Below are 22774 nucleotides of genomic sequence, written 5' to 3'. Positions count from 1 at the left end.
GACCAAAGACAATTCGGAAACCTATGCTCTACATCTACTACCCACTATCTTGTTCACCTTATGGACACAATATGTAACACACTCGAAAAACTCAATAACTGGCTCAATGTTATCGCTGTTGACTTGCAAAAAGCTTTTGATTTAATCAACCACAATATACTATTAGAAAAGCTATCTAATGACTTTCATGTCGACCCTTATTTAATTAGAATAATTGCGTCTTTCCTCTCTAACAGAACGCAAGTCGTGAAATACCTGAATGTATATTCTGATCCCTACCCAATTTATAATGGTGTGCCCCAAGGAACCATCTTATGTTCAAATTTATTTACTACAATGATAAACAGCCTTGGTGTTCATGTTCCAGATAAATGGAAATTCGTTGATGATCTAGCCTTCCCGCAGATATGTTTCGAAAATTTCACAAGTTACCCAATGGACATCGTGGAATCTATATAAGTCGAAGCTCTTGTTGATGATATGAAAATCAACCCTTTAAAGTCAACTGTTCTTACTATTAATTTTCTTAAAACTCCTCCTTCTTTCTCCTGTCCCATCCCCCCTGAAATGTCTGTTACCACTATGAAATTACTGTGCGTAACCATCTCAAGCGACTTAAAAAGGGATTGTTATAATAATGACATCTTAAAACGTGTAAATGCCGTAATTTCCCTCCTTAAACTCCTTAAAAAAATTAGATGCCCTAAATCACACTGTTTGAGGATTTTCCTGTCAATTGTACGCCCAGCCCTTGAGTACGCCTGTCCTGTCTGGCATCCTGGCATATCCATTGAATTGTCGGACAGAATAGAGGCAGTCCAAAAAAGGTGCCTAAGAATTATCTTCAATGAGGGTAAAGTACCTTATATTTCCCTTCTTAGGAGAGCTAATCTTGTCACCCTTAAGGAAAGGAGAGCAAAAATTACCTTGCGTTTTGCTAACAATGCCCTTCATAACCCTCGAATAACTCCCCTTTTCCCTGGTCAATATTCACCCCTTCGACCCCGCGTTCTGTGTCAACAAAAATCCCCCTTCTTGCCCCAATAAGAGTTAGCACTGAAAGATATAGAAGAACTTTTATCCCTTAGGGGAGAACGGGGCAAACTTGGACACTTTTTAGTTTTCCAAGCATAACTAGGTACTGGATTGACATAAAACATTTTAGTGTGGGTTGTTAGAAAGGTAAAAGTCTCGCAAATAATGGTGAATTTTTTCAAGATTTTTTAAAGATCACCCTGAAGCGTGAGTACCATGAAAGTAGGACCTTGTCAAGTGTCCAGTTTCGCCCTGTTCATGGGGTGAAATTGGACAGGCATGGGGTAACCTTGGACAAGACAGTTTTAAGCAGTTAAACTTTATCCAAATACAGAATATTCATGTAAAATGATACATAATCACTCAAAATCATATGAAAACTCAAAATTGCAAAAAAAAATCAGCCAGGAACATTGCACGGGCATCCGGGTTTCAACTAGAATTGCCATTTTAAAGCGTACATTGAAAGATCACAACCAAAAACAAGCCCCTGAACTGCACAACCGGTTCCACCAGCTGAAGAGGGGACATGAAGCTTCAGTTCTATATCGGTAACGTCTATCTCAGCAATATCGGGAAGCTGAGGAAACATGAATTTGTCCTCTTGTTTCCGAAGAAAGTTAACCCTTGCAAACTGCTTTTCTACAACATCAAGAACTTCGCCAACATAATACACAAGGGCTTCCTTCTTTCCATACTCGAACTTGACAATAATAAAGTCTCCGGCTTGAATGTCCTTGTCTATGTCATCCTTATCAGCCGCATGGGGGTGCAGAGAATCGCCAGATGAATTGTCGTCAAGTTCAACGTCATCACCACTACTTTCCACTGGAGATTCAATTTGCTTTCTTTTCTTGGCAGTGGGCTGCTTGGCCTGCTTGGGCATAGGCTTTTTACTCTGCTTTTCCTTTCTCGCTCGTGCTTCAGCTTCTAAAGCATCTTTTTCGGGTGTATTGGTATGAATACGAGTTTGACCTTGCTTTCTCGCATTCCTTCTGGGCTTTGTCATATCTGCTCTTGGAAAGGGTCTTACTGCTTCAGGAGTCTGTTTTCCTAGCTCGCTTTGGGGACGAGAAGGTGGAGGAGGAGAGGAGGAGCGTATTGGCTGTATATCTAGTAATGAATCGTCCGGGGGTGGACGATTTGTCACCTCAGCAGGTAGAAAGTCTACCTCAGAAAATACACTTCTGTTGAAGGGCCAAATTCCAGCTTTTGTGAAACAAACTTTTATATTTTCCGGGTTGAACTTGCAAAGGAATGGTTCTTTGCAGAGCTGGGCAGTCTCGTGAATCGTAATTCGTTGACCTGGATGGATCTGCAACCAAGTGTTCAGTGATTCTGTCATCGCAAACTTGAATGGTCCGTAGACAGAGACGTCCAATGGCTGTAAGCGTTGGGAACAATGGGGAGGAAAGGTCAGGAGGTGAACCCAATTATCTTTGCACAGCCGCACTAATTCCACCGAAACATGGCTATCGTGGTTGTCAAGTAGCAGTAGCACAGGGTCTTCTTTCGATGGCTTCACCAGCTTGATGAAGTGCTCAATAGCAGCTACAAAGTTGATGGAAGTCATCCAACCACTAGGGTGAGAAAGCCCGAGACATCCTGGGGGGGCTTCTTGAAAAAGCTGGTCTTTCATCTTCACCCGTGGGAATATAAAAACGGGGGGAAGAGCTTGACCAGTGGCTGAAATAAACCCGAGCATTGTAACATTTTCCCCTCTCTCTGCTGACACTGTCTGGGAAACTTGCTTTGATCCTTTCCTTGCGATTACTTTTGGAGCTGGCAATACAGTAGGAACCCCAGTTTCATCACAGTTCCAGATATGGTTTGGCGGGAACTTGAATTTTTCGTAGAGTTTCTGCAGGTTGTCAAAGAACAAATTCTCAAAAACTGAATTGAAGCCAGCCGCCCTTGACTGGCTCGTATATTCAGGCTTACGAATATATAGCTCTGGGTTTCGTTTCACAAAGCCTGAGAACCAGTCAACCCCAGCTATGTCGTCTCGCACCCAGCTCTCCGGCGTTTCGACGCCAATCAATTTGCCCCATTCAAAGGCAAGTTTCCTTGCTTCTTTCGGAGTGAGGCCGTGATTCATCAGCTGACATTTTAGAAGATACTCTACAAACTCTTTTTCTTGTTTGTTAGAGAAAACAGTTTTTCTCTTCAGGTTGGGCGATGGGCTTGGGCAACCTGGGGGTGTAACTGGATTCGCTCGAGGTTCTTCAGTAACTCCTTGTCGATTTTTCAGAGCATAGGCGACGGTTGATCTCTTCAGTCCATAGGTTTTTGCGGCATTTCTAATAGATAGTCTACACTCTAAGACTGCATTCACTGCCTGCTCCATGGATTTGCCATCTGGTAGATCGTGTTTCCTGATGTAGTTGCGAACCATTGTCCAACTAGAAAGAACAAACAGTAAATGCACAGGAAATAACCTGGAAATAGCTTTAAGAAGCAATGATATGAACCGGGTCCCTCCTTACTTACAGTTCGTTACCATGAATTGTTTGATCATGTAATTAAAAAAAAATTATATTAAAAATTAAAATTTTTTTTTTTTTAAATTAACGGCTTTTGTGATTAAGGGGTCATTCTTAAAGCATTGGAACAAAATTTGAAATTTAGCGTAGAGTGAGGTATTGACTAGGGGGTGAACCCCCTAAAATACGTAATAAAAATATACGAATATAGTTTGTTACGTGAGTGAATTCATAAGTTACATCAGAACAAAATTTCGAGAAAGCCATTTAGCCAAAAAATAAATAAAATAGATATATAAATTTTGTTTGAATTATTCATGTACGATGAGCCAAAATTGAAGGTGCATTAATTCAAAAACGTCCTGAAATTAAATTATAAAAGACAAGTTTTTTTAACTGAAAGTAAGGAGCGTAATTAAAACTTAAAACGAACAGAAATTATTCCTTATAGGAACAGGGTTGTCCCCTCCTCAACTCCTCGCGCGTTACTAACAATATTTTTATTTTTTAAGAAAATAGAGTTTTGAGAACGAGTCAAACTCTAGCTTAGTAAAGAGCGAAGCGTTGAGGAGGGGATATACGGAATAATTTCTGTTCGTTTTAAGTTTTAATGTTGCTCCTTTCATTAAGCTAATGAAACAGCCAACTTAACCTCGTTGTGTTGTGCGAAATAAAACACATCTACACACAAGCAACGCCATCTAGCATCATCGATCAAACTCCAAATATTAGTTAAGAAATTCTCTTAAAATTGCCTCCAAAGAGGCAAAGACATTCTCTAAAATGATAAACAAAAATAGCACAGGGTGAAGCTGGACACCCGGAGCGACCTTGGCAAATGACCAAAGTCGCCCCCGAATTGTTTTTCAATCACGCCCCTATCGAGCCAATTTTAGATAATAGCGTCCTGAAAAAGAAGTAGTAGGGATAGACAAATCAAAATCAGGGCATCGATAGAGGATGTATCTAGCAACTGTACAACATCAACAACAAAGAAAAACTACCACCTTTTGTTACCGCAAATCGAACTGATGTTGCGACTCCCAGATTTTTTTAAGCATCTAAAAACTTTCTTACCTCTTATCCTGGTGTTAACAGTTCCGTTAGATTTCAAACTTCCCGCCAATGTAGACATACATAAGCCCCATCTACCCTATTTTTTGTGGATCGATAGAAGCAATAGGCTAGTTGTCAGGTTCGACGTCCAAGTTTGCCCCTGTCCAATTTCGCCCCGTTCTCCCCTACATAGTTGACATTTTCAACCAGTGAATCTCCGCTGCCTTCCCCCCCCCCCCCCTCACTCACTCTTTACCTCATAGTTATTAATTTTAATGCCCATTTTGCAAATTTGGAGGTTTTATATTTATGTTTGTTAGTCACCAACTAAATTAATTTTACGTTTTAATTTTACTTTATCCCCTTTTTAATTTTACGAGTTTTGGTTGTTTTTTTTTTGCATTTTTGCTGACTTGACATTGGCCTTCTAATTTTATGGTTTTCTTTTTTTTTTTTTTAACATTTTTACGTATTTGACATTGACCCTTTTATAATTTCCTGTTCTTTTTTGATTGTTTCTTTTTGTTGTTCTTTTTTCGCTTTATTTGACGCTAAAGTGCGAATTCGGCCCTTTTGGGCTTGTGATAGCCGTTTTTCAGCAATAAATCTTATCATATCATATATCTTATCATATTATGAAGATTTCTACGTGTTTCCAATTTTTTTCATTTTATTTTAATTATAAATTTTAAGAAAGTGTGGTCTAAGAAATCATCGATCTCTATTTGAGCAGTGGAGCTTCCAAAAGGTCTTAGAGATGACCTTAAGCAGAAAGTGAGATTAAAAGTTAGAAAGAGCAGATTATGTCATGTAGTAGAGGAGTGTACCTGCCTTTACTTCTCACTCTTAATGCTTAATACTTCAAGGCCCAAAGATGGTTTGACCCCTAAGGCCTAAAATATAGAGGCCTTAGTTGCTGATTAAATTTTTGTAAAAATCTTTGTATGAAGATAAAGACATATCTGCGGGTATTGCAACAGTAAGGGGGAAATATTTCAAAACAGTAATAAAACTTTAAGGATTTCTTCATTTAAAAAATAATTGTGGACGAACTTTTCATACTTGTTTTGATTTGAAATACTGTTTTTAATTATTTTTTTCCATTTGAAGCTTGTATTTTCACGTTCAGCTAATGAGCTACCAAAAGGTCTTAAATGACCTTAAGCAGAAAGTAAGCTTGAAATTTAGAATGAACAGATGATACAATGTAGTAAAGGAGTGTAACCTGCCATCACCTCTTACTTTTAATGCTTAATACTTTAAGACCCAAACATAGGCTTTATACCCCAATAATGCCCCAAACACAGGCTGTATACCCCAAAAGTTGCTGCTCATATTTTTGTAAGAACTTTGTATGAAGAGAGAGGTACATCTGCAGACATTGCAACAGTAAGGGTGACAAATTCAAAAACATTAATAAAAATAAAGTTTTTTTTTCATTTAAGAGATAACTGTGCATGAATTTCGTGTTTTACTGTTTTGTATGACATTTAGTTCTGAACTTTGAAATGCTGTTTTAAGTTTTTTTTTCATTTGAAGGTTGCATTTTTGAACTGCCTTCCCATTTACTACATTCCCGTGAATTGCTTGCAATACATTTTATTAATTAACAATTCTGTTTCTCTGTTTCTGTGAGCTAATGGAAAATTATTAGCAACAATTGGGACACCTGAAACAGGTCTTTAGTTTTCTGTAGTCTGCTAGGTTAAATGTCCTGTATGTGATGCTCTTCTTTCTTTTTTTGAATGAAAAATGGCCCTCTTTCTTCTTTCTTTTTTAGAAAATCTTTTTTCTTTTTTGGAAGGAAAAATGGTCCCCTTTCTTGTTTTCTCTCAGTTTTAGAAGGAAAATTTTCCTCTTTCTTCTTTCTTTTTTAGAAAATCTTCTTTCTTTTTTAAAAGGAAAATTTTTTAGAAAATCTTTTTCTTTTTTAGAAGGAAAAATGGTAGTGGAATTTTCAGATAGAAAAGAAGGTGAGAAGCGGCAATGGATTCCAGTATCCAAGAAAACATATTGGCCCCCTCCAACCTCCATTGCATCCTGGAACTATGACATTCCTACACCACATAGTTTAGCTTCAGACGATACATCGTCTGTACATTCGTCTTCATGGCATCGAGAAACACGATATAAACAATGTAGTCCTCGATATATAAAACATTCCTCTCGGGATTTTTATCTAAAAGTGCCTTCAGGATCTCGTACAGAAAGTATAGTGCAAAAGTTAATTGCAGGGAGGTATGGACGACGACCCTTTGATCCGATTACATTCCAAGAGAATCGTAAGAGGCATAAAAGTAAAAAGGAATCTCTTAGTGAAGTTATTGAACGCCTTCTTCAAAAATTAACAAAATGTAAAAAAATCAAAGATGAAATTATTTCACCCCGAAAACGGCTTTTAGATAAACCTCGTAATAACAATGTTTTAGTGCAAAAACGGACTAAACCGTACAATACTTTTCAAGCTAAGATGAAAGAATACGACAAGAAAACGAGCTATAGTATCGATAGTATCCTTAGGAAGCAAGAAGATAAGACAGTTCGTGCTCGATCTGTTGGAACCATAGACCACCAGGCAGGGCCAAGTAGTGTATATAACAAAAGAATGCCAAGTCCTGTAGTTGCTCGAAGGAACCAAGTTTCTAGTCCTGTGCCTTCTTCATTGCAAATGCCTTTTGTTTCGGCCTCCTTTGACCCCACGTTGCATGGGTATCTTCTAGCCAATCAACAGGAATTGATGCGTGTTATATCACTTCAAAACACGCAAGGTTTGTTTTATTTGGTACTTTTGGGGTCCATCTCTCAGACAATTTCTCGTACAAATGTTGTAAAACTGGCTTTAAAAAAATTCATATTTACTTCTCAGGCATTTAAAATGGCCATATTTGTCAAAAGTAATTCTCTAATCGTGCTACAATTCTTTTTTCTGTAATTTCATCTTCCAGTTCCGAAAGAAAAGCTGGTAATCTAAAGCTAGAATTTTTCTGAATCATTCAAATACCTTTTTGTAATCCTATCGAAATAGGAAGCAGTTCTTTCATTTTTCTGATTTTTCTTTTACTATTTAAATGATAATTGACGGTTACAATTTTGTAGGCATGGTAATCTAGGATAACCAATATGGTGTGTGCCATTAAATGGCCTAAAAGTTTACAAAATACTCAGATGATAGCAATATGGCTTATCTTATTTGATTCTAATGGTTTACTAAAGGATGTTTGAGATGGCTATGCCATGTTTTACGAATGAATGATGATAAGTTATCAGAAAATGAGGCCTTTGGGCCATCAATCTAGGCTAAATGAAAAACAGGTCATCCCTGAGTGCGTTTGGGAAGAGATCATCAGAAAGGATCTATAGGCAATTAAGGAAGGGAGTAAAGACTGAAATTTTGAATAGATTCAGACAGAGGAGGAGCGTACGCAGCTTTTTTTTTATCTTGAGTGACTTGGTGTTGAAGGGAGCTATTAGTAGTAGTGATGTTATTCAGCTCTTTGGGTCATTTATCATCTCTACCACGCTTTTTTTTTGTCGAATCTAGAAAACCCTCTCTAATATTAATCTAAAAAAAATTATCCAACAAACGTGTGGATGAGGCTTTTATTGTCAATAAAAGCCTCAATTATTATCAATGCTGTTGTAATGATGATATTTTTTACGTTCAATTTGTTGAAATCAACAGAAAAAGGCTTATGGAATAAAAAGGACTTTTGTGATTCATGTAGTTGCATTGCTTTTATGATGGAGTGTTGAGGTCCTTAGGGTGTTTCAAATGTTTGAGTGATAGTTTAAAGTCCTTTATCATTTTTCCATTCATTTTGGCCGAATACTAACAAATATAAAGTTTGAATGATGTATTCTAATTCAATAGTTAGAACTTAGATATTTAGTTATAGTTAAGTATAGTTCGGTATAGTTAGCTCTTTGTGTCATTTATCAGCTTTCTTTTATGCATATTTTGTTGAACCTTGACAAGCTATTCTAATATTAATCTCAGAAAAATTTTGCCCCTAAACGTATGGGTGAGCGTCAATGCGGGCTCAATTGTCATGTATATTGTCAATTGTCAAATATATTGTCAATTGTCATGTATATTGTCAAATGTCATGTATATTGTCAATGCGGGCTCAATTGTCGTCAATGCTGATCTAATGGTGATGTTTTTTAATTTTGCGTGTCATTATGGCCTCAAGAACTTCATTCTCAAGGCCCAGATCTTTCTGGGTCTGGATCATGAGTGGTCTTTCAGATAAAAATGGACAGGAGAAGGGGATTCCAATATTAATATGTATGAAGAAAGCTAGCAAACAAGTGTTTGGATGAGGCTTTTATAGTCATCATGAGCCCTTTTATTGTCTTTGGTTGTCTCTTCTCCTGTAATAATTCTGTTCTTTTTTACCGTTATGCTTCTCATTATGGCCTCAAAAACTGTATTTTTAAGGCCTAAATTTTGCAGCTTTTCGTGAGAAGCCCTTCGAATAAAAATTGATATCGAGACGGGATTAGACAAACTTGCATATTCAATATATTATAAACAAATGGAAATTAATTTAAAAAAATTTTTTGTTTCTGAACAAACAATTTTAATTTCAACACCACCAGCTCCACTAAATTCGCACCACTAAATTCGTTTCCCTTAGTCGACCCCCCTACCATGATAAAAAAAAAACTGGGTACATCCCTGTTCCATTGTATTTTCAAAGTATCAAGTTGTGTTGTCATAAGTTGAAATTCCGAAACTTATTAAATTATCGATTAAAATTACAGGATTGAAATTTCCTAAAGTTATCATAATTTAAACGAAATTACAGTTGGTTCTATAAAAGTCGCCAATGCATTCAGCTATCCTCTTCCACAACCCAGTACCAATACAAAAACCCGATTTTGAGCTAAAGATGGACCTTTCTAATCTCGAAACAGAAAGTTACTTGGCGCGTCAGATTTTTTACTGCCTAATGTACTTTCAGAGTTAGTCTGATCGATGTTTTCGAATACTTGAAAAATCTAGTATTTTTTTTTGTAGAAGACTGCTGAATTTATTTTGCTAATTTCATTATATTCTTTTTTTGCCTTTTTGTTTTCATAATTGTTTCCATGAAGTCTGGAGTCTTATTATAATTCTTATATAGAAAGGTGAGAATTTCTATATAGAATGTGTACCACATTTCTTATATAATAAGAAAAACTTGACAAATCAATACTATCGAAAAGTTATTAAAAAAAAGCAAAAAGCTGGGTTTTGTTTAAACTAATACACTAACACGCAGCCGAAGTTTTAGAGGCAAAAATGACAATTTTTCTGGCAATGAGGGGTCTAATCTCGCCTCATCAAGAATATCCTTTTTTGAAAAAAATCCAAGATTTTCTTCAGGAGGAGAGGAGGAAGGTAGGGCCAATTTTAATACGAAGTATTCTTCGTTTACGTTTTGGAAGTACTTAATAAATTTTATACAATACCAGAGAGCACATGAAAAGAGGAATCGTATTAAGAAGAATTTTTCATGTATGTTTTAGGAAGTTTATAAGAAAAGTTTTTACGAAAAAAGCCCCAGGTGTCATTTGCCTGTCCGAAAAGGTTCATTTTTTCTTTTTTCTTATTCATGTCTTTGGGTGGCTAAATCCAATTGTCTTGCTTCTAGTTCCTGTTGGTTTCCAATATCCATATAATGTACCTCTTAACGCGCAATTTGGTATGCCTAACCCTTATTGGCCAGCGTTTCCTGCTCAGACGGACGCAATTCAACGGCCCGCCCCCGTGAATAGCCCATGGCAGGGCTCACCTCAATCAACTCGAAGAGGAACCCCTGAAGTGAATGACCTAAGAGAGTCCTGCCTAAACAAGGATCCAGGTGAGTGGAGAGCCAACTCTAGAAACGATCTGATGAAAGGTATTCAAGTGTATTTTCTAAGCTTTTTTGTTGCAAATTCTACTGTAATTGATCATTTCAGGGTAAAATAAAGATCGACCTAGGTTTTGATTGAAGACAACAAATTTTGTCAACAGAACTTGAAATGAAACGAAAATATAGTAAAAGGGACAACTTTCCATTAAGACAATGAACTTCGGAAAAAAAAAAATGCTTTTCTTGTGCAGGTACGAATAAAAGTCCATAAGCCTTTGCTAGTCTGCTGACTTTCATTAGCATCTGTATAAAAAAGATTTTTTAAGTTGATTTTTTTGTCAAAGATCTCTATTGTCGGCCAACCCTGCTGATCGTCCCCAAATGGGGTGAGAAGATGTTGTAAGGAAAGATTTAAGGGAAATTGGAACTTCTTGGGAGAGTTTAAAGACAGAGGCTTTGGATAGATTGGGATGGAGGAGGAGCTAGCGTACCTGTGTTGGTCTCAGGCGGCTTGGTCCCGCAGTGAGTTGTTAGTAGCAGTAGTAGTAGTGACTTTCTTAATTAAAAGTTTTATCCGTTTTTATATTTTCATTCGTTTCAATTACAAATAAAAAAAAGAACAACAAATAGCAGGTAGCGTTTCTATGGGAATTCCAGCTGGTGTACCGAGGCCAGTGAAAATGAAATCCGATCTGGAAATGAAGGTACCAAGGACGTCGAAATTGGAATCTGATTATTATGGTTGTTTAAATGGAGACTTACACTACGCCAATTACGCTAGTTTAAAATAATTAGAAAAAAGTGGGAATTCTATATGCAGTTGCGCAGTTTTTGGGTAGTAACGGTCACCAAATTAAAAAAAAAGAAACGTGGAAAACCAAAAACTTATGCCAATAAACTGCTTAAAAAGGTGTAGCTTTTCTTAGTAGGTGTTAGTTGTCTTTGGGAATAAACAGATTACTAATATTTGAATTTTTATGGATGAAAAGTGTTTATGAATTAAATTCCTAGCCAATTAACGGAAGTAGAGCAAGGAAGAGAAGCATTTTCAAGATCTAAGATGGATCTTTTTTACTAGTGCTTTAACAAAACAATTTTAGTGCTACCTGGACAGATTTGTGACCTAATTTGTTTTGCAATATTATAAAATACGCAAATGTGTCCATTGTAACTTTGGACGTAAAGCCGAAAATTTAAGAATTCTTTTATATATTTGCTATCTAGTATTTTCATGAACATTTATAGATTCCAAAATTATTTGGGAATTTCCTTCTTTTTTAAAACAAAAAATGATCTATTGGCAATTATTTGGAATCCTGTGGGCCCATGAAAGGGTTTTGGAATTGCTCTTAAAGGGATAATCGTAATAAAGATAACTTATGATTTATAGATCCCTAACGTATTTATTTGGCTTAATTCCTTGTTCATAAAGTATCGAAACATGAAATTTAGATATCTTTAAATTCTGGGGTGACCGTCGTATGCGGAATAGCTTATATTTCTTCTGTATACGCTTATGATTTTTCCCTGTCAGTAGAGTGATCCTCAAACTGGATAATAGAAACTATTTACGTATAATAGGCAGCGCAATAGCGTTGCCTAAGTAAAGAAGGATGTTGGCACACTGTATTATTTTTTGTTTTTCTTGAGTACAGGGCAATTCGTATCGAGGGGGTTGTCGTAGAAACTTGGAATAGGGCTCATTTGATTGGAAATTGGAACGGCCAGTGTCCTTTTTAATAGTCGAAAGTGATTTGAAGGCAACTAACACACCTTCAACGTCCACCATTTCCCCAAACGTATCCAATCAAAATTTTGAGATAGCTATTTTGTTCCACATAGTTAAAAGGTACGGAAATTATGTCTTTCAGGATGACACTCTCAACGTAACCCTCAGGGCAAGGGTTGTAAGTTATGCCCTGGGGGCATATAAGGTATTTATAGAAAGTGTTGCCGTAGAAACTTCAAAAGGGGCTCATTCGATTAGAAATTGAGAGGGCTAGTGCCCTTTTTTAATAGTGATTGGAGGGCAACTAACCCACCTCTCGCGCCCATCATTTCGCCAAACACATCCAATCAAAATTTTGAGACAGCCATTTTGTTCAACGTAGTTGAACGTTCTGGAAATTAAGTCTTTGAGGATGACAACCCCTCCCCTTCCACACCCCTCAGGGCAAGGGTTGTAAGTTATGCCCTGGGGGCATATAAGGGTTTTTATAGAAACCGTTGTCGTAGAAACTTCAAAAAAGGGCTCCCTCGACTGGAAATTGAAAGGGCTACTGCCCTTTTTAATTGTCGAAAGTGACTGGAGGGCTACTAATCCCCCTCTCAGTCCCACCATTTCCCCGAACACATCCAATCAACATTTTGTCATATTGTCATAGAAACTTAAAAAGGGCTCGTTCAATTGGGTATTGAGAGTGCTAGTGCCTTTATTAATAGTCAAAAGCAATCGGAGGGCGAGTGCCCCCCCCCCCCATTCATCATTTCCCCAAACACTTCCGATCAACATTTTGATATAACCATTTTGTTTGAAGTAGTTGAAGGGTCCGGAAATTATGTGTTCGAGTATGACAACCCCCCCCCCCCTCACTGCCCTCAAGGTTAAGGATGTAAGTTATGCCCTGGGGGCATATAAGGTTTTTATAGAAAGCGTCGTCATATAAATTTAAAAAGGGCTCATTCGAGCGCAAATTGAGAAGGTTATTGCCCTTTTTAATAGTCAAAAGTAATGGAGGGAGAATCACCCCTCCCCCTTCCCCACGCCCATCATTTCCCCAACCATTTCCGATCTACATTTTGATGTGGCCATTTTGTTCAACGAAAATGAAAGGTCTGGACATTATGTCTTTGAGGATGACAACCCCCCTCATAGCCCTCAGGACAAGGGTCGTAAGTTATGCCCTTGGGACATATAAGGCTTTTATAGAAAGTTTTGTCATAGAAACTTCAAAAGAGGGTCATTCGATTGGAAATTGAGAGGACTAGTGCCTTTTTTTATTAGTTGAAATTGATCAGTAGGCAAATGACCCCCCCCCCCCCCCTCCACGCCCATCATTTCCCCAAACACTTCCAATCAAAATTTTGAGATAGCACATTTTGTTCAAAGTATTTTAAAGTCTGGTAATTATGTCTTTGAGGATAAAAAATCCCTTCAGCCCTCAGGGCAAGGGTTGCAAGGTATGCCCTGGGGGCATATAAGGTTTTTTATAGAAACCGTTGTCGTAGAAACTTCAAAAAGGGCTCATTAGACTGGAAATTGAAAGGGCTACTGCCCTTTTTAATTGTCGAAAGTGATTGGAGGGCTACTAATCCCCGTCTCACTCCCGCCATTTCTCCGAACACATCCAATCAACATTTTGACATATTGTCATAGAAACTTAAAAAGGGCTCGTTCAATTGGGTAATGAGAGGGCTAGTGCCTTTATTAATAGTCAAAAGCAATTAGAGGGCGAGTGCCCCCCCCCATCCCTCATTTCCCCAAACACTTCTGATCAACATTTTGATATAACCATTTTGTTTGAAGTAATTGAAGGGTCCGGAAATTATGTGTTTGAGCATGAAACCCCTCCTCCCCCCTCACTGCCCTCAAGGTTAAGGTTGTAAGTTATGCCCTGGGGGCATATAAGGTTTTTATAGAAAGCGTCGTCATATAAATTTAAAAAGGGCTCATTCGAGCGGAAATTGAGAAGGTTATTGCCCTTTTTAATAGTCAAAAGTAATGGAAAGAGAATCACCCCTCCCCCTTCCCCACGCTCATCATTTCCCCAACCATTTCCGATCAACATTTTGATGTGGCCATTTTGTTCAACGGAATTGAAAGGTCTGGACATTATGTCTTTGAGGATGACAACCCCCCTCATAGCCCTCAGGACAAGGGTCGTAAGTTATGCCTTATATGGGACATATAAGGCTTTTATAGACAGTTTTGTCATAGAAGCTTCAAAAGAGGGTCATTCGATTGGAAATTGAGAGGACTAGTGCCTTTTTTATTAGTCGAAAGTGATCAGTCGGCAAATGTCCCCCCCCCCCCCTTCCACGCCCATCATTTCCCCTAACGCTTCCAATAAAAATTTTGAGATAGCCATTTTGTTCAAAGTATTTGAAAGTCTGGTAATTATGTCTTTGAGGATAAAAAATCCCTTCAGCCCTCAGGGCAAGGGTTGTAAGTCATGCCCTTGGGGCATACAAGGTTTTATAGAGAGCGTGGTCATATAAACTTCGGAGGGGGCTCATTGGATTGATAATCAGACGCTCTAGTGCTCTTTTTAAGAGTCAAAGGGATCGTAGGGCAGTCACTCCCCCCCCCCCACACACACACGTCGTATTGTCCCAAATTGCATCTAATAGAAATTTTGAGATAGCCATTCTATTCAAAATAGTCTAAATATCATATAACAAGGCTTTTAGGGTTGGAACAAACCCCAAAGATTAGGGGCAAGGGTTTAAGTTTTGTCCAGGGGGTATTTAAGGTTTTTATGGAAGGGATGGTTAACTTCAGATGTGGCTCATTTGGTTTAAAATTGGAAGTTCTATTTCCTTTTTAAGCGTCAAAAGTGATGGACGGCATTTAGCCCCCCCCCCTCTTTTACAACCCCTCCTATCCCAAACACATCTGATTGAATTTATGAGATAGCGATTTTTTTCAAAATAGTCAAAAGAACATAATAATAATGTCTCTAGGGATGACACAACTCCCCAGGGCCCTGGGGATAGGGTTTAAGTTATTTTATGAGGGCATATAAGGTTTTTATTGAATGGGTGGTAGTATAAACATCAGATGGGGCTTATTTGATTTGAAATTGAAATTTATAAGGCACTTTTTAAGAATCAAAGTGATTTGAGAGCAAACAACCCCCCCCCCCATCCACGCTCAGCATTTGCCTTAACACTTCCGTTCAAAATTTGGAGATAACAATTTTATTCATTGTAGTTGAAGGTCTCGGAAATTATGTCTATGAAGAAGACATCCCCCCCCTACAGCTCTCAGGGAAATGGTTGTAAGTTATGCCCTCGGGGCAAATAAGGTTTTTTTTATAAAAAAGGGTGGTTGTATATGCTTTGGAGGGGACTCGTTGGATTGGTAACATAGTCAAAGTGATCTCAGCGTAGCTACCCACCCCCCCCCCCCGCCACACACACACAAACACGTCGTATTTTCCTGAGATGTTTCCAATAGATATTTTTAGATAGTCTTTTTATTGAAAATAGTCCAAATGTCATATAACGAGGTTTTGAGGTTGATACAAACCATCAGGGCCTGAGGGCGAGGGTTGTAAGTTATGCCCCTGGGGTATTTAAGGTTCTTATGGAGGGATTGTGGTATAAGCTTTAGAGGTGGCTCATGTTGATCAAATTAGAATTTCTGGATCCCTTTTAAGAGCCAATAGTGATGGAGATCAAGAAGCACCCCTCTCACACTCAACTACCCCTCTTTTCACCAAATGTATCTGATTGAATTACTTGAGGGCATTTTTGTTTAAAATTGTCCAAAGAACTTACAACAATGCGTTCAGGATTGTCAACAACCCACAGCGCTCTGGGACAAGGGCTTTCAGTCATACACCAAGGGCATTTAAAGTTTTTATGGAATAGTGGGTTATATTACATTCAGGTGGGTCTCATTTGATATTAATTTTGACGTTATAGTTCTCTTTTTAAGAGTCAATTGATTTGAGAGAACCCTCCCCTCCCCACGCCCGTCATATTCCATAACAAATATCGAAATAAAGTTTTTAGGCATCAATTTTTTCAGTATTGTTGAAAGCTTCAGTAATTATGTATAGCAATAGTTGTAGTAGCAGTAGCAGTATGCAAATAACACATTTTGTTCAACATCCCCTTCAACACAAGATGATATGTTTAACTTAATACCATCAACCGGTCCAGAAGCATTGATGATACGTCCTCTTGACAACCTATGTGGGCATAATGTATTTCAATTTATTTCAATACAGTTTCAATATCGCCCCAAATTTTTGCCTTATTACCCTTAGGTTTATTATTTGTAGTAGTAGCACCATTAAATATAGCTGTAGCAGTAGGAATACAGTTAATAGTAGTTGTCTTAGCTTTAGTAGCAGTAGTTGTAGGAGTAGAAACAGTAGTCTTAGGATGCAAATACTGTCTTTTGGTTAGTTCAGCATCCCCCCGAACAAGCGTTGTAAGTTTTAATTTCAGACACGGAACTGTTCCTAGTACAACAGAAATGTTCTCTGAAAATTTCACCTTCATACCTTCTTAGGTGGTGGATTTTGAGGTAGCCAGAAGACACTGTGTGTATTCATTTAATGCTGCTTCTACGGTTATTGTAACTAACGACACTAATGGCATTAAGTTGAAACTTATAGGGAACGTTTAGGAGGAGTTTCAATTAAACAAAAAACCTATATAATAATAATAATAATAATAAGTTTATTAGCCATAGGCCATACACAGATTAACAAGGAAAGAGACACAATAAATACACATATCATATGAAGACTATTTACATTCTTTCTGTATTTGGAGAGCTTTTCCAAGAAACCGTGTTGTATCCAGATTATTTTCTTTCCTTTTTCTTTACAATATATCCGGGAAACATACCTCACACAGAAAACACGATTTTACATTGTCAGTTATTGGATACTGTTGGAGAAAATGGACCAAATCTTTATTTTCATTTTTACATAAGGGACATCTGTACCTGCAATTCGGACCATGCCCACGCCTTTCCAATTTCTTCAAATACTTTTACACTGGAAAAATACTTTTAATGTTTTCACTTTTATAACTTTAAAGAATCAAAAATTAATTAAAATTTTAAGGAATAAATATCAGCATATGTATATTAAACTGACAATGCACTTTTTTTCTCAGTAAATTCATTTGAATTTTTTCAGTAAAAGTCAAATTATATTCTGGCTTTTAGAAAGCATAAGGGTTTTGAACCCTACTCATGTTAATTTCTGCTCATTTTGACTTTGACTCTGTTATTTATTTTAATTTCTGTTCGTTTTGGGTTTCATTTATTTATTGATACTGATTTGTGGTAGTTGTATACTTGATAGATTATTTGATTCTATTTTTGTTCATTTTTGGTTTAGTGGAGTTCTTTACCTTTTTTTGAAAAACTTATTTTGTGGAAAAAGTTGTTCATTATTAATGATAAAAGACAATGTCCCTTCATAAGCTTTTCTCTCTAATGCATCTATTCCAATTTGTGTTAGACACAAACCAGATCCTATTAACTCCAACTTGGAGTAAAATTATATGAAGAAACCCGAGATGATTTAAACTGTTTATGTCCATGAGTAGTGAGTATGAGAGTACTGAGCGAGAGACACTCAGCACTCTGATGAAAGCCTACCCTCAGAGCAAGAATAAAGCTGGACTCCCAGTTCTGGAGTCGAGAAAGTTAACCTCCTGGAGTTCCGAGGATGTACACCTGAACTTCTGAAGCAGGTAGCCCGTAGGTAATATATAGAAAATGAATACAAAGATGAAATATCTATTTCATCTAGGATTCATAATGAGGATTCAATTAATTACTTCTTAATGCAAATATTCATATGCTCAGATTTGGTGTTACCAGACTGATTTATAGGGTAAATATATATCTAAGTGGAAAAATAATCTTTCTATATAGGAAACGAGAGAGGCATAGTTTTATGCTTTAGCTGCCTTTATGTTTACAAAGATATTAAAAAAAAAAAAAAAAAATATCTGCAATTCGGAAGATAAATTATTTTATGATATCTGTATTTATTATTCTTATGATTTCTTTCTTAATTATTTAATACCCTAGTCAGTCTGGGATTTTCTTTGTGGGTAGGTTTAAAGCTTAGGATATTGGATGGGTGTCTCTCACTCAGATTATCTGTCTTGGGTTTTTTTCCAATTAGCCATGGCTTGATGGCAATTCAAGTGAACTCAATTCAAGCCAACCCAAAAATCTTGATCATCCCTTAGTTCTATGACTATCCACTTTAGTTCTGCCCTAGGACGGATGGATGGATGATAGACTATCTATCAACAAGTGGAAATGGCATCTTTTTTATACAATCCTCAAAAAGGCTTATCCCAGCTTTGCCTCTCACTCAGACTATCAGTCTTGGCTTTTTCTCCAATTAGCCATAGCTTGATGGCAACTTGATTTTAATTAAAATCCCGAAAAAGGCTTATGCCAGCTTTGCCTCTCACTCAGACTATCTGTGTTGGCTTTTTTCTCCAGTTAGCCATGGCTTGATTTCAACTTGATTTTAGTTCAAATCCTGAAAAAAGGCTTACACCAGCTTTGCTTCTCACTCAGACTATCTGTCTTAGCTTTTTCTCCAATTAGCCATGGCTTGATGGCAACTTCATCTAAATTCAAATCCTGGAAAAGGCTTATGCCAGCTTTGCTTCTCACTCAGACTATCTGTCTTGGCTTTTTCTCCAATTAGCCATGGCTTGATGGCAACTTGATTTTAGTTCAAATCCTGAAAAAGGCTTATGCCAGCTTTGTCTCTCACTCAGACTATCTGTCTTGGCTTTTTTTCCAATTAGCCATGGCTTGATGGCAACTTGATTTTAATTCAAATCCTGGAAAAGGCTTATGCCAGCTTTGCTTCTCACTCAGACTATCTGTCTTGGCTTTTTTTCCAATTAGCCTTGGCTTGATTGATTTTAAAAATCAACTTAATTGTACTTCTCTCATATATCCTCTTTATTCTGCCCACAAAGAAAACACGCATGACGATATCGTAAATGTGCTATTTTGCACATTGTCATTGTGCAAATTGCACATTGTGTAATACCATTGTGCAAATGCACATTGTCATTCCGTGACATAAGCTACTTAACGTAAGAATGTAAAATGGTCTATGGTTGGTCTGCTCAAAATAATCCATGAATCATAATTGATTCCTATTGACCTTAAGTATGGCAATATGAGCTTGAAGAGAAACCAGTGTGAATCCTGCATACTCCTGTAACCTCAGTTATGAGAACCAGTATCATACGATTTCTGAAACCTTCTTCTTTGGATTTCAGTCTCACTTTGTGAGACTTCACTTTCAGTCTCACTTTGTGAGACTTCACTTTCAGTCTCGCTTTTCTCGTTATTCTTTTTTCAGTTACTTCGGTTTTTAGTACTGTTGACAAAAATTCTTCTGTTGCCAGACGAATCTGGTCTTGTCACTGGCTGTGATTTGGATACACTTGCGCTCAATAAGGCTGGTCCCCGGATATTCAATTGAGTAACTGCATAATTAAGGTTCTAACCCCTCCTCATAAAAAAATTCTAGGCTAAGTAAAAGAACAGACGAGTGAATTTTGACTAATTACAAAATTGTTGTGCTATGTAGATGAAACTTTTGGGAATTTTCTTCTTAACTAAACTTTTAGGATTTTTCCTTTTTGTTTGGCTGATACAACTTTCATTAGTTAAAAATTTGAAGACTTAAAACTTTTCTCTAGTAATGCAGCAAAATCTTGAGGTACCATATTTGATTTACTGACGAGGTGAGACAACATATGGTCGTCTTGTTTTGGACGTAGCATTGTGACGCTGAAAAACTTCATTTCATGGTGACTTGTTACTTTTTTTCTCCATTTACCTGCTTTTTGCTCCCTTTTTGAGAAGTGTACGTTTTTTTTTTTTTTTTTTGTAAAGGTGATCGAGTTTTATCTCTCTGTCTGCCTTGTTATAAGTTTTACAATATTAATTCAAATAAAACAAGACAAGACTGGAAAAAAAAATATACAACTTTAAGGAGGTTGCAATATGCTTTAGTTGTGTATGACTGACATTATGATTTATTTTTCTGTCTTGTGAGTACAGTGGAAGTTAATCACAATATGAGCTGCTATTGAATATGTGATTTTCATTTCAGGTGATGATAAACCGCTCAATTTAACCAAGTCCAGCTATTGAAAGCTACTTGAGTCTTACACGTGTTGTGCTCTATCTCCTTGTTTCTATTTCGTTGTTATGTTTTTTTCTCTTTCCAAGTTTCTCTGTATATTGTACCAGTGATTTTTTTTCTCTACTAATCCCGCCAAGTTAAACCTGTTCGTAACCCCTTTTGTAATGACCCTTTCGGTGTGACTAATTTGCTGACGACATGCCACTAGTCGCAACTGTCTTTCAAGAGTATGGGGCTCCCTATATTTTCTTTTTCCCTACCTTCTTTCAACCTTTTAACACGATATTGAATCGTTCTTTAAAATAGGCTACAAAATATTTTCTGAATTGTTGTTTCATAGAAAACTAGGCAATTACATAGCAATAATTTATCTTTTTTTTCAAAATAATTTTAGTCTTACAAAACGATATTGTGGGCTTCTTTAGAATAGGCCGTGTAATTTTCCCACAATTAGTGATTTATAAATGTACAATATTAGGCAGTTATATAGTCATAATTTATCAACCCGTCTGAAATATCCTACTAAAACTTTCTCACAGCCATTATGCATTGCCGCATAAGAATAAAGATTTGCTCTCAAATTATTATTTTAGAGCAGGGAGGAGGGGGGGGGGGTAAATAGGAAGAAATTCTCTTTAGGCGATTGTTTCCTAGAGGAGGGGGTTTTAGAGACAATATGGGGACGGGGACCCCTCCCCCTGCAATGGGCAGGCGTATTCATAGAGTTTTCTCCTGTGATCACTTACATGCTTTTGAACCTCCTCCACTTGCCTTGAAGGGTGTCATGGACAGGTTTACTTACTGTATAAAAGGCTTGGAAGAATCTCAACATATTTATTTTTTGTTTATCACTGTTTTTTTGTAATTTTAAGGGTGAAAATCCCTATGTCTGTGATCAGTCTTTAGATTTGTTCGTGCCTTTTTTTTCCTTATAAGTTCTATGAATCTTTATATGTTTTTTGTTGTGTGTGGTATTCTTTTTTGTCTTTTTTCATCTCTTTTAAAGGAATACTTATTTGATGGTGGCTTCTAAATGTCGAAACCATTATGACACAAGTTAAAAAAAAAAGATAAAAAAAAATTAGAGATTGTGGTTACTTACATAATTTTGAAGCTGTTCGAACTTCTGAAAGTTGAGCAATTATCTGTCCAGGAAAGCTTGCTATCTTAGCAAGTGCCCTTTTTAGTTTCTAGACATGAATGGCGACATTTTTTTCATGAAAAGTAATTGGCTCTATTCAAGTTCAACGCACCCGTGGGAGTAATTCTATTAGTCCCATTTTGTTCCCCATCATCAGTGGTTTATAATTATTTTTTCTTTTTTTTCCAGTTTGTTATAAGTTTTTACGACTATTAATTATATTATTATGGCATTATTAACACCTTAATGTAACTGGATCTTAGCTTAATCCCTATAGCTCATCAGGGGCACAAATCTTTGGGTGGGGGAGGGGGGAGGATAATTTCCGCCTCCTATGTTTAAATTTTTTTTGTATTTTCATTAAAAAATCGAAGAAACAAAGTTGAACCCCCCCCATACACGTCGTCGGGAATTGGTGCCACTGCGCTCGGTGGATCAAAAGGCTACAAAGACTTTGACCTCAAGTTATTCTATTTGAAATGTTAACACTTATCTGTGACTTATCACCTTTTATGCTAAATGTGGTCTATAAGCTCGCTTATGGTGGATTAACACTGGTTAAGCGTGGCTGGTACACTGGTTTACGTAAAGTCTGGAAGAATGTAAACTATTTAATAAATTAAAGTTAACATTAATTATAAGCAACTTTTATGATTAATATATGTCACCAAAGGCAAGCTTTATATATAAAACTTAATCAGTTGACCTTTCTTTAGAAAAAGATAAAAGTTTCCTGTCTTTATTTTTCAGTATTTATTTTTCGTTAGTTCTTATTAATTATTTATTTTCTTTATTTCTTTATTATTTATTTTTCAATTTGTGTTGCAGAGTGTAGGATTTTATTACAAGTCGTCTCCTTATCTTTGTTGTGAAAAGGAGTTTGTATCTTAAATTTTCTGGTTCAGCTACACATTAAGGTCCCTTTTTTCCCTCCTTTATGGAAAAAACAACAAATTAGTGACAATTTTAAAAATTAATGACAAATTAGAAAAAAAACAATTTAGGGGGGACTTGAAAAAACTATATATATATATATATATATATATATATATATATATATATATATATATATATATATATATATATATATATATATATATATATATATATATATATATATATATATATATATATATATATATATATATATTTATTTCACTTGTAAAATCTAAAAGGAAGAGGGGGGAATGGTGCTCTTGGAGCTACGAAACGTTTGGAAACATAGATTTATGTATATTTAAAAGGGACAATTCAAAATATTTTCACTACTTAAAAACTATCTCATGTAAAATCTAAAAGGCAGAGGGGGGGGGGGGATGGTGCTCTTGG

The 22774-nt window shown here is 36.6% G+C and overlaps 1 protein-coding gene across 2 annotated transcripts in view; it reads left to right on the top strand.

The window, feature by feature from the left end:
* Positions 1-22438, top strand: part of H (transcriptional corepressor hairless) — a 40861-nt gene extending 18423 nt beyond the window's left edge. Inside the window, exons 3-5 of one of the 2 annotated variants that reach the window (XM_089091442.1) lie at positions 6509-7342; positions 10214-10423; positions 20272-22438. In XM_089091442.1, coding sequence (XP_088947568.1) covers positions 6509-7342; positions 10214-10423; positions 20272-20312 — 1085 coding nt within the window. In that variant the 3' untranslated portion in view covers positions 20313-22438. Of the gene's footprint in view, positions 1-6508; positions 7343-10213; positions 10463-20271 lie in introns of both variants that reach the window. The other variant, XM_089091441.1, reaches the window with a different exon arrangement.
* The last annotated feature ends 336 nt before the right edge of the window (positions 22439-22774 follow it).

Source organism: Artemia sp. Qi Xiang Cuo, chromosome 7 (assembly GCF_049724085.1).
Source record: "Artemia sp. Qi Xiang Cuo chromosome 7, ASM4972408v1, whole genome shotgun sequence".
NCBI classification, from domain to species: Eukaryota; Metazoa; Arthropoda; class Branchiopoda; order Anostraca; family Artemiidae; genus Artemia; species Artemia sp. Qi Xiang Cuo.
The sequence above is the reverse complement of the archived record's forward strand: the minus strand, read 5'-3'. Positions and strand labels throughout refer to the sequence as shown.